General features: G+C 40.6%; 1 protein-coding gene across 1 annotated transcript; it reads left to right on the top strand.

Moving 5' to 3' along the window:
- Positions 1-1,332: 1,332 nt before the first annotated feature.
- Positions 1,333-15,442, top strand: LOC130261316 (protein-glutamine gamma-glutamyltransferase 6-like). The gene is made up of 14 exons (XM_056507408.1): positions 1,333-1,721; positions 2,726-2,840; positions 4,764-4,937; positions 5,130-5,369; positions 9,068-9,186; positions 9,437-9,562; positions 9,713-9,893; positions 10,158-10,293; positions 10,647-10,750; positions 10,851-11,093; positions 11,755-12,072; positions 12,940-13,103; positions 13,717-13,841; positions 14,940-15,442. The coding sequence occupies exons 2-14, from the start codon at positions 2,834-2,836 to the stop codon at positions 15,088-15,090; spliced, it is 2,088 nt and encodes a 695-aa protein (XP_056363383.1). The 5' UTR covers positions 1,333-1,721; positions 2,726-2,833; the 3' UTR covers positions 15,091-15,442.
- The last annotated feature ends 1,790 nt before the right edge of the window (positions 15,443-17,232 follow it).

Raw genomic sequence — 17,232 nt, 5'->3', positions numbered from 1 at the left:
TCAGCAAAATTGCTTCAGAAGGGCACCTGCAGCCACCCTGGCTTTCTGCTGCCAGTCACAGGATGTCAGTACGAGACCACACTGGGCAGAAAATGGGATGAGCTACAGAGATGCTGTGCAAGCAGCCCCCAGTAGCACCTTCTTTTTTTCCTGCTGTTCCTTAAAGCTTGCCAGAGCCAAGAGCTCTCATTGTGTAAATCACAGATTCACAGAATGGCTTGGGTTGGAAGGGACCCCAAAGATGACGTGGCTCCAATCCCCCTTTTGTGGGCAGGGACACTTTTCACTAGGCCAGGTGGTTCAGAGCCCCATCCAGCCTGGCCTTGAACACTCCCAGGGATGAGGCAGCCACAGCTCCTCTGGGCAACCTGTGCCAGGGCCTCAGCACCCTCACAGGGAAGAATTTTTTCCTGCTATCCAATCTAAACCTACTCTGTGTCATTTGAAGCCATTCCCTCTTTTTCCTGTCACTCCACACCCTTGTAACTAATCTCCCTCCATCTTTCTGGTAGGCTCCGTTCAGGTACTGGCAGGCCACAATTAGATCACCCAAAAGTCTTCTTTTTTCCAGGCTGGAGAAACCAAATTCCCAAGGATTTCCTCACAGGAGAGAAGCTCCATCCCTCTGATCATCTTGGTGGCCTCCTCTGGGCTACAGTAAACCATAGTGGAAGTTTAGCTCAAGCACAGCCTTGAGTTTGGAATGTAATATACACTTAATGATTTCTTTTTACATCTCTTGTGTGTATGAAACACCCAAACTATGCTAAAGTCAAGTGAATTGCAGGAGAAGAAATGACAGAATCCTTTAAATCGGACCTTCCCCAGCAACACTACCTGCACATGAAGTAAATGGGTCTAAGTAAAAGGCAACTCCAGTACAGACTTACAGAAGAGATTCTGCAATGAGGGTTTTTTTTGTAGAATTTATACTGCTTTCCTCTTTCTAGTAAAAAGTAGTAACAAGACAAATGTAAGGTGGATTTAGTTACTCTGGGGAATATGAACAGTAGACAAAATTATTAAGGAGATAAATGAAACCTGAAAGTTTTTCTCTGAAAGTTAGCAAATTGAACTGCAATTCCAAGACTCTGATACAAGGGAAAATAAGAGGAACGAAGTATTTTGAACCATTTTGGACGATGGGTGGGTGGAATTGAGCTAGGAAAACACCATTAGTCACTTAGGAGTCATGACTGCTGCATTCCAAAGGGATTGCAACAGCAGCTGCTGGTGCTTTGCTGTGGTGAAGGTGAGACTGGCAGGTGCCAGTTTGGGATGTAGGCCAGGCTGAGAGAGGCTCTGGTGAGCACCACTGTGGGCGTGCCTTGCACAGCAAAGGAGGTGGTTGCAGCCAAGACAGAAAAAGTGTTCTGAGACTTAATTAGGTATGTGAGCAGCAAGGAAGAAGAAAGGAAACAGTCAAATGCCAGTGGGAGCAATGTGTAACATCTGAGGCAATCACTGTAGGTACTGAACGCCTGAACTCAAGAACTGGTCGATGCGGTTTGTCACTAGGGCTGTGTGTGGAGACCGGGGAACATCAGAGGCTTGTGGCTCTTATGGTTTCCAAGGAATATGAATTAAGGAAAAGAGCAAAAGACCAACTGAAGTAGCTCTGGACAGCAATCAAACCCATTTGAGGTGATTCCCGGAACAAGCCTTGGCAGCCTGAACATCCTGGAGACTTCCAAGGGAAGGAAGAACCACTGAATTATAATGTAAGTGGAGATGTTCTGTGCCAGAGGTACTGCTAGTGGGAAAAGCTTTGGTGTTCGTCTTTGGGATAGGGCTAGCATGACTGTCATGTTAGTAAGTACTCTTAGTCTTTGTAATAGAAAACAAATTTTCTCAAAAAGGTACAAAGAAGCCTGTCTTGTAAAATCAACCTTAGGAGGAGCTGCTGGTAATTAACTTCTGCTATTTCAGTTGGTCTTTCTTTCTCTGTAACTTAAAATTCAGACTAATTTATTTTTAAGTCTTTACTGACTGCTAAAACATGACCAGTGGGGCTGCAGAATCTTAAGCAGACAATTCTCTCTTCAAAACTACATCATTTTATTACTTGTGCGCTTTTACAAAGTGATGGTACAAAACAAAAAATAAATATATTCCTAAACCCAAAAAGAAATATAGTAAGGTTATTAAAATAGACAGGCTTAAAGATTGTGCTGAAAAAAAGTACTCAAGGTTATTAGTTTGTGAGTTTTTTTGAAATAAAACTTTGGAGAAATATTAATATATAGAGCTAACTTAACAGGTAAACAGATACTTGTTACTAGTGGAAGCTTATAATTTTATTTGTCAGAGGGTATTAGAGATAATATTAGGCCAAAAAAAAAAACCTTTCTGAAACCAACCCACAGGTATTGGACAAACCCAGAAGTGATATTAACCAATGTGGAAGTTAAGTCATCAGGAAATGCTCCTTTTTCCTTCAGACAGCTTTTACGTCCCACCACGCTCCCCATTTCCTCATCCTTAAAGATAACTTATTCATGGCACACCTATTATCTTTGTAGGAAGTTCTTCTTGTCTTGGGATTCAAGAGCATGCATTTCCTCTGAGTAAATAATTTTGGTATCTCCTCCCATAATTACACCCACGTTGAGTAGGAACTCTGGCATTAGACAGACATATATTATAGGAACCAGTTAATTCGTTTGACAACTTTACAGGTATTAATAACAACTGCTAAGTACCTCTCCCTTCTCTCAAATTTCAGCTGACAGCACGAAAAGATTGCTGGGTTTGTTCTTTTTATGATTGATGTGACTTGGACATCCTTGAAGAACAAAGTAGGAGCTGTATGCAATTCTCATAAGCTGAGGGAATGGCAGGTGAGTTCTGCAAGTCATTTGCTTCCCTTCAGCAGGTATTTACTCAGGGCTGTTTCCTCAGGATTCATGCCCTGTAGGTATCTGCTCAGATTTCTTATCTGAAGGTAATTTTATATTGCAATTTGTTCTTGCACTTCATTTTCAAAGTTTTAATGTTGTTATTATTAAGACTTGTTTCAGAATAATTTTTGAGCTAAACAGAGGATATTGGGACAGGGAGGAGAAAAGAAATTTTCATTACTTCAAAAGGCATAATTTTTAAAAAGCTTTGTTAGAGATGTGTTATTCTTGGTACTAACAAAATTTGTGTAATCCATTCTAATGGAGCTGTGAGCATGAAACCTATAGATGGGAATTCAAAGATACATTAAAACCCTGCCAAAGGAAAACAGTAATGACAGTATCTCTGCTTTTTTCAAGTTTAAAATGAAGATTATTATTGAGATGGGCAATTGCAAAACACGGTTCTTTCTCATTTAATGCTGGAAAATACATTTACAAATCAGCTGTGCAGGATAAGCAGCTAACTGCAGTTTGCTGTTGCCCATATATTCATGCTAAAAATTCTCCTTTTCAGCCCATCAATATTTTCTCACATTACCCCTTTGTGGTCTTAAACTACCAGAAAAAATTGCTTTCTTGAATTTAGTTATAACACTTTTTTTTGCATAAATTAGTTTTACTTTTATCTCTTCTTCAAGGATTAGATGTAAATTGTGGTTTAATATGCAGCTATATTGTTTCAAATCTGACTAAGCATTTCACTGATAAGCTCTATAGTATAGACCTAGAAGCTTGCATAATATTGCATAGGCATTAATCCATCTTTTCCATACTTTTTTTTTTTTTTTTTTTTTTTTTTTTTTTTTTTTTTTTTTTGTTATTATTATTTTGGATTGATTTCCTTTTAAAATGATGGTGGTCCTGTGTCCCCATCCTGTCCCCACTCCCCCATCCCTAACCTCATTGCATTTATGACACTGACCTTAATAAAAATGACTTAGAAGAGCCTTCACCAAGATACTTGCCCTGAGCATTTGACAAAACTTAAAACACAGTGCTCCAGGTGTATTTATGTAGAGTGTCCCAGGGCAGATAAAAACACAGAAGATTCTTCTCAGCATTCCCAAAGACAGCATAACTGCTCAGGTTTGAGCATGGCAACAAAATGGGGAAGGGAAAACAACCTTGCAAGGAATATCATATATATATTTGCTTGCCAAAAAAGGCAGTTCAGCATTTGAAGTGTCAGGAACAACTTTGTGGGGTTTAAACCACAAACCATAATAACTGCATATGTGCAGGAGGATACAATATCAGAGAACTCCAAGTATACTGCAAGAATTCTTCTATGACATAAAGTTACTGCTGACTAGAACAGGAACTCCAGTGGCCCAGTTGTCATTTTGAACAGAGCTATATTCAGACAGATGGATTGACTTTCAAAAGCTTCAACATGTCCTCAAATACCTCTTGTTCATCCATATAAGACAGATGATCTCTCACTATGCATTTTTCCTTGCATCTAGGCCTGATGGCATCAGGATCTAAGCAGGAAAAGTCCTAATTGCCATTCCTGAAATCCTAAAAGTGTGTATATTGGAAACACAGAGGGGCTACAGGACACTTTCTTTGGTGCTGATTATGAAATGACACCAATTTGCCCTGTAAATTTAAGTCCAGTGGTAAAAGAGCATCTAACCCTGCATAGGAAGTACATAAGTACTTTGTATGAGGGCTCCTTAATAAAACCCAAGGAAAGATTTCCATTATTGACCAATAGACTTAATTTAATGGGGCATCTGCTTTGTAGTTGCACTTCCTCCCACAAAAGGTAATTGCCCTTAGTAACCTCACCATGCCACGAAACAGCAAATGAGCTCATGCCAGTTGCTTCTTCATGACTTTTCTTGTGTTTTATAGATCTGACCCCAACACACATCAGCTGGCAGCCATCAGTGAATGCAGCCAACCACCACACTGACAGATATGCCAACACTGAGCTGACTGTGAGGCGAGGCCAAGCCTTCAACATCACCCTATACTTCAACAGACCGAGGCAGAATGGGGAGAGCCTGGGATTTGTCACTGAAATAGGTAACACTCCCATAGATCAAGCCATGTTCTCAGAGAGCTATAATCTTTATTCCTTGTACTTCTCTGCTTATTCTATTTAGAGATGTGATTTTCCTGCCTGCATTTTTAGTGCTTCCCACACCCCAATACACTCAATTTCAAGTGTGAGACCACACTCTGGAATGGAAACCAGTGACTTCTTCTTTCTGGCAGGGCCATCCCCCTCGGAATCTCATCGCACAAGGGCAGTATTTAACCTCTCTGAGGCGGGGGGCAGTGGCTGGAGTGCTGCCCAAGGACCCAGTGACTCTGCAGCCGTGAACTTCACAATATCCAGCCCAGCCAATGCTGTCATTGGGAGATACAACCTCACCCTCCGGGTCACCTCAGGGAACAAGATCTTCTCCAGATACCTGGGCCAGTTTGTGTTACTCTTCAACCCTTGGTGCCCAGGTAGGTCCAATGCCTTTGCTCTTGAACACAGCTGGCCTTGCTGCTTTGCTGCCCGCACAGAGCTGCTCCCTCCCTCTGTCTCTCTTTGGGTCACCAGAGGCTGCAATCTCATCTCTGTGCTCAGAGATCTGGTTTCACTACATTAAAAAGCTGCTGCTACCACCCCACCCCCTTTGTACCCCAACAAAATGGGGTTATATCACAGACTGTTCAGAACTGAGCATGTCACTTTTTCTGTAGGCAAGGGCTTCTCTGGGCAAACTCTTCCAGTGCATCACTCCCCTCTGGTAAGGAATTTCTTCCTAACAGCTAATCTGAATCTCTCCCTTTTTAGGTTATAACGGCTCCCTCTTGTCCTATCACTCTCAGCCCATGTAAAGTGTTGCTCTCCCTCTGATTTATAAGCCTCTTTAGGCACTGGAAGGCTGCAATGGGATTTCCCTGGAGCATTCCCTTCCTCAGGCTGAACACCCCCAGCTCTCCCAGCCTGGCTCCAGAGCAGAGGGCTCCAGACCTCTGGAGGCTCTAACAGGTCCACATCTTCCTTGTTCTGAGAACCCCAGCACTGGATGCAGTGCTCCAGGTGGTGTCTCACAAAGGCAGAACGAAGGGGGAGAATCCCCTCCCTCAACCTGCTGCACCTCTGTTGGTGCAGCCCAGGGTGTGGTTGGTGTTCTGGGCTACAAGCACACACTGCTGGCTCCTGTCCAATGCTCGTGTTCTTTATTTTGGGGTCAAAATGGACATCTCTTGTTGCTCCAGCTTTTCATCTCTGCATTTCTTCTGCAACATGCTGAGGCTGCAAATTTCTAACCTCATATTTTGCAACTATGCAATAGTCTAGAAACCAAGATTAGGCTGAAAATATGACAGTCTAGTATTAAGAGAACTCTTAGCCATCCCGGTGAGTAAACAGCTTATAAAAGAAAAGTAGCCACAACCATCCACTATTTTTTTCCATGACCATATGTTAGTCAAGAGCCACTAAGAAATGCGTCAATAGGCAAGATGAAAAAAGCTGCTAATTAGCTCAGCAAGTTCTGGAAGACAGGAATAATTACACAAATATGTTCAGGAAACTCAGACCATCTCTGTGCAGTCCTGAGGGAAAAAGCCTCTCCAGAAACCCCTGAAAAATAATTTGTGTGTAACTTGTAATTGATGGAAACCACAGAGCAGGGACAGCAATATTTGACAGCTCCTGAACTGGAACATCAGCGTGGCAATGGCACTCAAGAGACCAAACTCTTCTCAGATGCAAACAGAAAAATTAAGCTGTGCCCATTACAATTTTAAACTAATGATTTTGAGGAAGAGTTCTGCAGATTTACCAGATGCAATGGCTACTGACAGATAAAAGGGAGTATCCTTAATGCTGGATGAAGGATGCTGCTGAATAAGTTCTGCAGAGTGCAACACCTCCCTGATCCTGAAAAACAGGAACAGATTCAGTTTGAGGGTATGTTACCACTATTGTAAGTGTCATAGCAGAAGGGAAATGGGAAATTTATTTTCTTGGCAAAGGATAAATGGCACATCTGGTCTGTAGAGGTGGTTCCAAGTAGGAGATTAGTCCTTAAGCTGAGGAATACAGAAAATAATTCATTAACTGTAATATCAATAAAGAACTAATTATAAGAAAACAGTCAAGACTAGAGATGAAAGAAAAAATACTGGATTGGAGAAAAGCTACTAGAGAGTGGATCCTTAAGTGCCATCTGAAAAAACACTCAGATCAAATAGTTCATCACTGACTTTGACATGCTGACTTTAAACAGCATTGTCCATGCCCAGATGGGCTGGGACAACACACAGAAATAACTGACTGACCTTACAGAGTGGCGAAGGTGAGAAGAAATAAGAAATAATGACAGGAAATAAAAGACCACACCTCTGGGGAGAAATAACAATGATTTCAGTGACAGACTTATCACCTGGAAATCACAAAGAATGTAAAAGCCTTTATTAATCAAAGAAGAAGAACCAAAGTGAAATGGCCCTGAAAAAGGAAAATGCAATCTTAAGCTGTATAAGAGAAAACAGTTAGTCAGATTTAAATGTTAATGCCATTGGATGAGATGACAAGAATTAAACCTTGTTCAGTGAAGAGTTACTAGAATAAATGAACACATTAAAAAATCTTCTGGGCCAAAAAAAAAAAATAAAAAAAAAAAATCTAGTTTAGCAAGCTATAAACGTTTATTGAGAGCATATAAACCTTGGGGAAAAAAAAAAATGTTCTTCAAGTGATTATACAAGGACATTTAGATTGCTCAGAATAATAAGCTGACAGGGCTGGAAGGATCTTAGAAAGTCATCTAGTCCCACACCAGGGCTCTAAAGCAGGTTCAGTTCAGCACTTAAGTAATTCCTGAGAGGTCTTGAATTCCTTCTTAATGACCAGCCATTAGGGAAGCTCCAGAACCTCCCCCAGCAATTCCCTCCAATAAAACACAAGCCTTTCTATTAGATCTTTATCCTATTAATTAAACAAATTTTTCTTGCGTTGACTTCACTATATAATTTCTCATCCTATGTATGATAGATACCAGGAATAGATTTTATTTCCCCCTGCCCCATCCTCTTCACAAGAATTTCTGGAATTGATTACAATGCTTACCCCATTCCTTGCCCCCATTTTCTTCCTACCTTAAATAATTCCGAGTTAATTCATACTTCAGATTTTCAGGAATGCTGAGCATTCTTAGTGCTCCTCCCGCTTTTTCCAACTGGTCTAGACCTTGAAGTGCAGTTCCTGGAATGCACATAGGTCTCCATGTCACCCCAAAACCTTAAGAATCAACAATGATGATATTATTTTTAAAAAGTTTAGACAAACAAAAAGTGTGGTTTTGTGTGAACCACAAAAATAGATTTATATCACATGATACAATTTTAAAAAACTGAAATCTTTTTATTTGCAGGAAGGGAAGGATGGGAAGTTCCTATAGGAAGGTAAAGAAGTCGATTAAATAAAATAGAAAAGCTGATCTTTTTGTATGTATTTCCTGAAATCCTGAACCTTTCAGAAAATAATCTTTAAACATTATGGAATTAAAAGCAGAGCTAAGCAGATATTGCTACCTAAACAGTGACCAAAACAACCTAAACCTCTGTGGGAAACCAATGCTTTCATAAATACTGTGCCATAAACTTGGAAAAACAATGAAGAACAATGAACTCCAAGTGAATGGCTGAGCAGGTTATGCTAATAACATTCCTGATAGGACTTTGGATCAGGCAAGCAAAGGTCTTTATTTAGAAATCTTAAAATAAAATAAACACATCTGGATAAGAGAGAAAAATGTCATATATGCAGTTCTTTTAAAATATCTGTTCCACTTCAAACCACCCTGAGGAGACAGAAAAATGTGGTGAGCTAGCCTGGACTGTTGTCTATCTTCCTCACAAAACACAGTGTCAGACGAGTCATTTAGATAAAACACAAGGCTGCACTAAAAGCAGGGGAAAAGGTTAACTAATATAATATGGATCCTTCTTTCACCCTCCCACACCTTCCCTGGCCATAAGTAATAACAGACATTACCACTGAACTGCATCTGTTCATGGAGCTATTCTAGATAGAATAACAATTCTATTTTGCAAATAGAAGTTTTCTCCTTGCTAAGCCAGGAATAAAATGTTTCTGAAAGGCTGTTGGTATTCTCAGCTTTAAGCCTGCCCTGCTTGGCTTTCAGGTGATGATGTCTACATGTCCAATGAAAACGAGAGGCAAGAATATGTTCTAAATGAAAATGGAATAATCTTTGTGGGTAATGCAAGGTACATTGAAGCAAGAGGGTGGTATTATGGACAGGTAAGTCACAAGGAATTTGTTTGGCCTCTCATTCTGTCTCCAACAGCATTTGTCTTATCATTGTTTGCTGTTTATATAATAACTGCACAAACCTGGGTCGCCTTACTTGTGGTTTGCTCACAGTGTGCCCCACTGTCCCTATCACCTTTGGGCTGGGATATCTCAGAAAGGAGGAACTACAGTAAAATCTCCTTTAGTTCTGTTTGTGAAACCATCCATTTTTCTCAAAATGCATCTTATCTGATCACAGTTTCAAGACCTCCTAAACATCTGTCTCACCATGCTTGATCTGAGCCTGTACTACCGCCAGGACCCCGCCATGGATGTGTCCCGGAGAGGAGACCCTAAATACGTGGGCCGAGTAATCAGCTCTATGGTAAGAAAAGGACAACTTAACCCCAACCCCACATGAGTGAGCAGAAAGCACCACACAGACTCAGCCACCTGCACCCTAAGCAATAGAAGGAGCTAGACAGTGCATGGCAGACAATTCATTTTGTGCATTCTGCCCCCGGCCTCTTTTTAGATCAATGGGAATGATAACGACAATGGAGTTCTCCTGGGAAAGTGGCAGGGAAGTTTCCACTCACATGAGAACCCATCCAGATGGGATGGCAGCGTGGTCATCCTCAAGAAGTGGCGTCAGGACAACTACAGACCTGTTCAGTACGGCCAGTGCTGGGTTTTTGCAGGTGTGATGTGTACAGGTAAGCTGTCAGGAGAGAGGACTGGGGTGAAATGGAGGCATCTGGGACCTCTGGTTTTATCAAAACTACAAACCAATGATTTCTGCAATAGGAACAGTGCTGTGAAGACCACAAGACCACTAACACTGAAGAATCACAAAATACTTAGACACCTTGTTCTTAAGATATTTGTAATCATTAAATTAAAGCTGTGTTGCATTTCTTGCTCTTTTTTTTTTTTTTTTTTTTTTTTTTTTTTTTTTTTTTTAATAAAATATATTTCAGTTTTGAGGTGCCTGGGAATTCCAACTCGTTTGGTTTCAAATTTTAACTCTGCTCATGATGTGGATAGAAACCTGAGTATTGATAAGTACTATGACAGCTCTGGAAGGAGTCTCAATATCAGCAAGGATTCCACATGGTAAATATTATTTCTTCCATCTCACCAACAACAATAGAGAGGATCTAGGAGAGTTAAAAACATGAACACTAGCAACTGAGTGGGCAAAATGTAATACAACCATCTAAATTAATATTGCAGACATCCATTTGGAAAACAAACAAACAACATACTTCATGATTTTCTCCCTCCCTGCCCTGAGGTCTATACTCAAAAGCAGGCAGTAAATCTGTACAGAGGTACTGTCACTTAGGAGGTTGTGTCTCAGTTTAGAGTTCAGAATATTTTTTTTAAAAGTCCACTACTCCTCTCCAATTGGAAGTTTGCATGACTCTATGTTATCATGCTTTTTAGACATTGCTTTTTGTCTCCAGGGATTATCATGTCTGGAATGAAAGCTGGTTCATTCGCCCAGACCTGGGAAGACCATACAATGGGTGGCAGGTTTTAGATGCAACTCCACAAGAACAGAGCAGAGGTAACAGCCTAAGTTCTCAGCCTGACTTAAGAGTCCTTCTCCAAACTGAGCACAACTAATAAAGTTTACCCTTTATTTTTTGGTTTCTTCCCCATTTTAGGAATTTTTCAGTGTGGCCCTGCCTCTGTCTTAGCCATCAAAGAAGGTGAAGTCGACCTGGATTACGACACTTTGTTTGTGTACTCAGAGGTGAATGCCGACTGCAACAGATGGATTGTTTACAATGATGGAACTAAGAAAAGAGTTTATTGTGATACTGAAATCATTGGCAGGTCTATCAGCACCAAAGCTGTGGGCAGCAATGGCCGGGTGGATGTTACTGCTAACTACAAATATCCTGAAGGTAGAGGAATTAGCACAAATGATCTCCTGTTGTTGCCTACTGAATCCTTGGTGCTGGGAAACTACAATGGGTAACCTGCTTAGTTTAAACATCTCTCCCTTACCTTCAGAAAATATTTCTGCCAGTGTGCTCACATTACTTTCCTAATACAGTGAGTGTTATATTTCTGGGTTTTAGCATTCCATAGCTTCCTCATTAAGGGACAATACAAAATATAATTTAGTCCCTTCCACAGAAGTGTAAAATTTAATGCATACACAAAACAGAGCTATAAAATACATTTTACTACCCAAGGCAGACAAACCCTCAGGGTTTCACTCCTCAGTGTTTTAGTGCAACCATATTTAATATAGAGGTTGGCTGTCATCAGATCAGCAGAGTATCACTTAACACTCTATTGCATGTTCTGACCAGAGAAAAAGAAATCTCATGTCTAGACAAATACAAATGCATCATATTTCATTTTAGTTATGTATTCACCTTGTAACAGTATATCTCCTGTGAAAAACCTGAACAGAGGCTTAACGAAGATACAGGGAGCTTTTAGGTATTGCATATTTCTGAATGATGCTGATACCCTGTATTGGTCTGAAAACCTTTACGCAGAGGAAGTGCGTTTGCAACAAAAGTAGAATTTTAGTCGGTTCTCTGCTTCCACCAGGATCTTCTGAGGAAAGACGAGTCTATAAAAAGGCCTTGGCTAAGATACTGGGGATAAGTGTCACAGAAGGACACACAGACTCTCCCGGGGGAAGATCTGCAGAGACAATGAGAAACCCTGGGATCGCTGGGAAATTCAAGCTGGCTGAACCTCCGGTTTTTGGCAAAGACATTAACCTAGTCCTGGTCCTCAACAACCTCTCCTCTGACCGCAAGAGCGTGAGGGTGGACATGAGTGCCTCCACCATCCTGTACACAAGGAGAGCAGTGGCAGAGATCCTGAAGGCAGCCACTTCTGTGGAGCTTGGCCCTAAACAAGGTAATTTTAAAGTCCCTAAGGAGCCAATACAGCTCTGTTGCTAGCCTCAGGAAGGCGACTGGAAGGAAGAAGCATCAGTAGCATACCTATGTCAGCTTTGTAGTGCATCTACTCATTCCACCTAGGCTACACTTACACTATAACTCCAGAAGCAGCACTATGTGTGTGTGTGTCATGGTTTCTATATGTATATATATGTGCATGTGTGTGTGTGGTGATTATTATTTAGAAACACATCTTAATCTTAACAAGTAAAAAAGTCTGATGTGTGCCTTCTGGCACTCAACGGGCAACACATGACAAGAAATCAACTTGGATCAAAAGGAAAAAGTTTACAGTGAAACTCTATCTCTCTTTTGAAGAGTCAAGACTATTGAAATTATTATAGAGATCTTTTTCATCCCCAGGGGCTGCAAAGATAAACATTTTTCCCATACACAGAAAGTTGTAGGACTACAGTGAGAGCTGACCAGGTCACTTGAAAAGGATCTCTGTGAAACTTGACCCAAACTTTCTTCTCGACTGAGGTAAAATAAAGAGCATATAAGGAGGGAATAGATTAAAATGGTTATACCTCTAATCATACGAAATGTAAAGGGTCAGGAATCCAGTGAAATGCAGATGAGCAGACTCCCTCAGCTTCAGGTCAAAATTCTCTATTCAAAACTGTAAGAGTCAAATGAGTCAAAGTAGGCAAGGATCACCAGAAGAGGGAAATACACAATCTGTCTCACAAGAAGGAAATATAAACAAACTCCACTGCCATCTTTTTTCTCTTCAGTAATTAATAAAACCCCTCACTATAACTCTTTCTCTTTAGCTAGCTTTGAAAATGTAATGGTTCCTAAATATATGTCTGAATTCTAGGGAAGCACATCCGGGTAAAGATCCCTTATACTCATTATGGAAGATATCTGACTACTGACAAAAGGATCCAAGTCACTGCTTTGTGTGAAGTCATGCGCACCAATGGGCTGAAGCTGCTGGTGGAGAAGACAATCATTTTAGAGGACACAAACATCATCATTAAGGTGAACAATAAGATGAGAATCTAGGGATAAATGCATTACTTTTAGGCTGCCATTTCAGATGTTGTTCCAAAATTCTGCCTGCTTGAATTGAGAATGCAGGGATGTGAGAGGCCAGTTCTGAACCTGGGCCTGAATCTCCCCCGTTTTTCAGAACAGCTCCATTACGTTTTTTGCCCAGTCACAAGCCACTGCCTTATGTTCCGCAGTCCTCATTTTCATCCCATGTATTGGCAAATGCTTTTATTGTCCTTAAAGAACTTTGCCAAAATACAGATTTAAACCCTTAATTCTAACCAGTGCTAGAGCCAGCTCATATTGTTTCAGCACTTTAATCCTAATCAATGATATGCCAAAAAAGAAAAAAAAACCACTCAGCAACCAAAAGATCAGACAGGTTTCATGGGACATGTCTGTGTAGCCAGGGCTCTATTTCACAGAAACGATGCACAAAACTTTGCAGACAGCTGGACAGCCCTATTGAGCTAAGCCACATCCAGCTTCAAACAGCAGGAAAGCTGATGTTTGTCAGCTAAATACCAGTGCAGCTCTACTGAGTTCTGACTCCAGGAAAGCATAAACCAGCAGGTGATCAGAAATGTGTTTTGTCCTCCAGCTGCCCCGGAGGGTTGTGGTGAACAAAGCTGTGTCTCTGGAGATCTCCTATGCCAACCCCCTCCCCGAGCCCGTGAGCCGCTGCGTGCTGCTGGTGACTCTGATGAACCAGCAGGTCAAGATAAAGTAAGTGCAAACTGCAGAAATCACCCACTGCTCCCAACATGACCAGCAGCTCGGCTAACTTCTGTTAATTTTTCAAACAGAAAGAAGAAAAAAAAACCCACACTAGACTCATCTTTTTTCTATTTTCAATTTCTGAAAGCAAAAATGTCACCAAATGTATATAGGTATATGATTCCTTAATCATGTGGTGTTTTTTCCACATAGAACTTTTTTAACAACTCAAACCTGCTAACATTCTTTTTTCCTGCAGAAGCAAATGCACGTGTCAATTTCTTGTGTCTCTCTGCAGCTTTTTCTACAGTTTGGCTTTCTGTTCTTATTTTCATATTCAGTACCTTGTACAAATACTACAAAGATAATTAGACTACAGCAAACAAGTCAGACACTCCCCTTGGCTCAGTCAAACAAAAAGTTGCTCTGTTCTCCTTTAAAGCAGGAAAAAACTTGCCTTTTCAAGACATAAGAGCAAATTGCTCTTTTTTTAAATTTTCTTTTCCTCCAGACTCAGCTGCTTTATGGATCAGCTCAGTGTTGAGTAATAGTTTGTATTTCCTAAAGCTACTTTGAGTAATAATTTGTATTTCCTAAAGCTTCTTCTATTGTAAAACAGCCTGACTTGCTGGGGCTGTGGAACTATTTGGATTTAATAATCCATAAAAACAAGGAAAACATTATTCCAGTAAAAGACTAAGCCAATTTAGGCCAAAAGGAGATATAAACCAAAGCACATGGCCATTAAAAAAATCATTATTGCCAAAATGGATGTGAACCAAGCAAGTGTTGGACAGAGCACTGACTTTTGACATCAGATTTTTTCTATTCTGAGTTTGTGCTGCCTATCCAAATTCGCATCCAGCCCTAAGATGGAGCTGTGACATTGCACCTCTCTTTTCCATAGTTCCATTTTAGCATAAAGGAATATGGTACTGTCCTTTCTCATTTCTTAGTCTACACAAAGCCTCAAACCCTAAGTAATTTTCAAAACCCACGTCTGGGTCTCAAGCAACTGCAGTTCTGTTTCTTGGTAATCTCATAAAATACAATGCAAGCCTGAACTAAATTATTTTTTTTTTCTTTTTCTATTCTTTTTATTTTCAGTTTGGCACGACTGGCACCGAGGGAGAGATCAAAAATTTATTTTGAGTTCACACCTCGGAGGGCTGGGCCCTTACAGCTGCAAGTAGACTTCTCTTGTGACAAATTTTCACATGTTAAGGGATTTGTAACAATTGCAGTAGCACCTGCATAATGTGATGGAATCAACCTTCCATTTCAGCATAAACACAGCAAGACACTCTCCTCTGTATAGGAAGAGTGGTGACAGAAAGAAACTTTGCACAAAGATTGGTGACCTCTTACATTGTAATAGAATCAAGTCTGCTTTCATGGTGCTTAATTATTTAGTCTCTAATTGTATTTCTCTTCCCTCCCACAACGACAGAAGAAAAAAATAAAACCCCTTCTTAGTAGAAATAGTTTCACAATTTTCAAATCTCATTCTGTTAAGCTTCCAGTTTTGACTTTTCCCTCATATAATTAATACAATCTCCTTTTGACCACATTCTAACTGTCAGCAATAAATAAAAATCATTCTCAACTGTATTGTTTTGTAATGATTTATTCCATGGGGGTAGCACAAGAAATCACAAGACGGAGGAAAAGGTTTTTTTTCTTCATTTCACAAGCCACTAACCTAGAAGAGTGGAACATTTCCTCCATTGTTCACCGTTCTGTATTTGTGACACCTAGAGTTCCATAAATGGGGAGGAAAAAAGCCTGGGAAGGCTGGGAAAAATGATGTTTGGGGTCCATAGCAGTATTGTATAGCCTGTGGGCACAGGCCTGTCACAGAGTGGAGAACACATAACTTAATTCCTATGCATGCAATGAGTCCCAGGCACCACAAAGCACAGGGAGGCTGTGCAATAGTGCCAGCCCAGCGAGTCACTGAGGACAAGGGACACATTTGTCTTCAAACCTTCCCCGTGCTCACTCAGGGGCAGCCCTGACCCCACTCCTGTCAGTGTGTGCAGACAGAAACCTCTTCTGTGCCTTCCCAATCCCAGCATTTCCAGGTCTCCCCTGAAGCCCACCTTTAAGGATCCCCTGTTCCTGCAGCCTCTCCAGGGCTGCTGAGACAGGTAAGGACTGACCAGGTATAGGAGCTGCCAGGTCACCCTCAGAGCAGCACGTGGGGCAATCGTGGTGTGCAAACAACTCTGCCAAGCCTCAAGAGTTATATTTGCTGTATGACTTACAAAAAGTTTAAAGCAGAATTAATAAGCCAAAAGAGAGCTGTCAGGAGTTATGGACATGGGCATTTTTGTCTGACAGTTGAGCATATCTCAGAGTCTGAAGAATCCAGATATAATCACAGATTTTTATAGAAAAAAATACACAAGAAACTATTAAAAAAAACCCCTTTACATTCCCTTTTAAAAATATATTTAAACTGCAGGCAATTAATTCACCTTTTTGGTTCTCAGCAATCTTTATATTAAAGTGGAAACAAAACAGAAAACAGAACTGAAAAAAAGACACAAGGCAAAATGTAGAGGTAAAAAATAAGAGATCATCCCTTCTCCTGACACCCCTTACTCCTCATTACAGTCCACTGAAAGTCCAGAGCAGTCTGGAATCTACTCTTGGGACAAACTGGCAGGACATGTTTTTAGATAAGCTGTTACACAGAATGAGGGAGAGGGCAGGAGGAGCAGAGAGTGCCTGTAATTACAGTGGGCAGAGCTCACACCAGAAGAGCAGCTCTGTGGCTTCCTCCAGGGCCCAACCAACCTTGCCATGCCAAACAGCCACAGAGAAACTACGTGCATGTATGATGAGCACCAAACTACAAAGGAAAATTATTAGAAGCAGAGGCAGCCATTAAACACTTCTCTTTACTTAACACAAGTCCCTGATCACAGCTGACTGCTCAACAATACCCCTTCCCTGGCAAGTTTTGCTTTTCACAGAAGAAATGCAGATTATAGGTAATCATGTCAGAAATAGGTAAGCAGAAGGAGGCATTATTACAATAATGTTGTGGCAAAGACAGAACAAATTATATGCAGTTATGTGGAAGATCTTCAGAAAGATGTCTTTAAAAAAAAGAAAAAGTGGGCAGAAAAAAGGTACTGGCGGTAACACTAATTATTATAAATCTCCTTAGATCACTCCATGTCCCACATAGCTGTGCTGTACCGTAGGTATATTAGTCTACACTTGCCCTCTGTACATACAGTCCCCAAAAACCTAAACTGACACAAACCAAACCATCTAAAATTAAGTTGCTTCTGTCTATTTAAATACATATTTCCTTCATTAGACCAAATTTTGGATGCTTTCCTCTCTATTATCATTTTTCCTCAGAATACTGATTATCATCTTGCCT

Source organism: Oenanthe melanoleuca, chromosome 20 (genome assembly GCF_029582105.1).
Source record: "Oenanthe melanoleuca isolate GR-GAL-2019-014 chromosome 20, OMel1.0, whole genome shotgun sequence".
Classification (NCBI taxonomy): Eukaryota; Metazoa; Chordata; class Aves; order Passeriformes; family Muscicapidae; genus Oenanthe; species Oenanthe melanoleuca.
The sequence above is the reverse complement of the archived record's forward strand: the minus strand, read 5'-3'. Positions and strand labels throughout refer to the sequence as shown.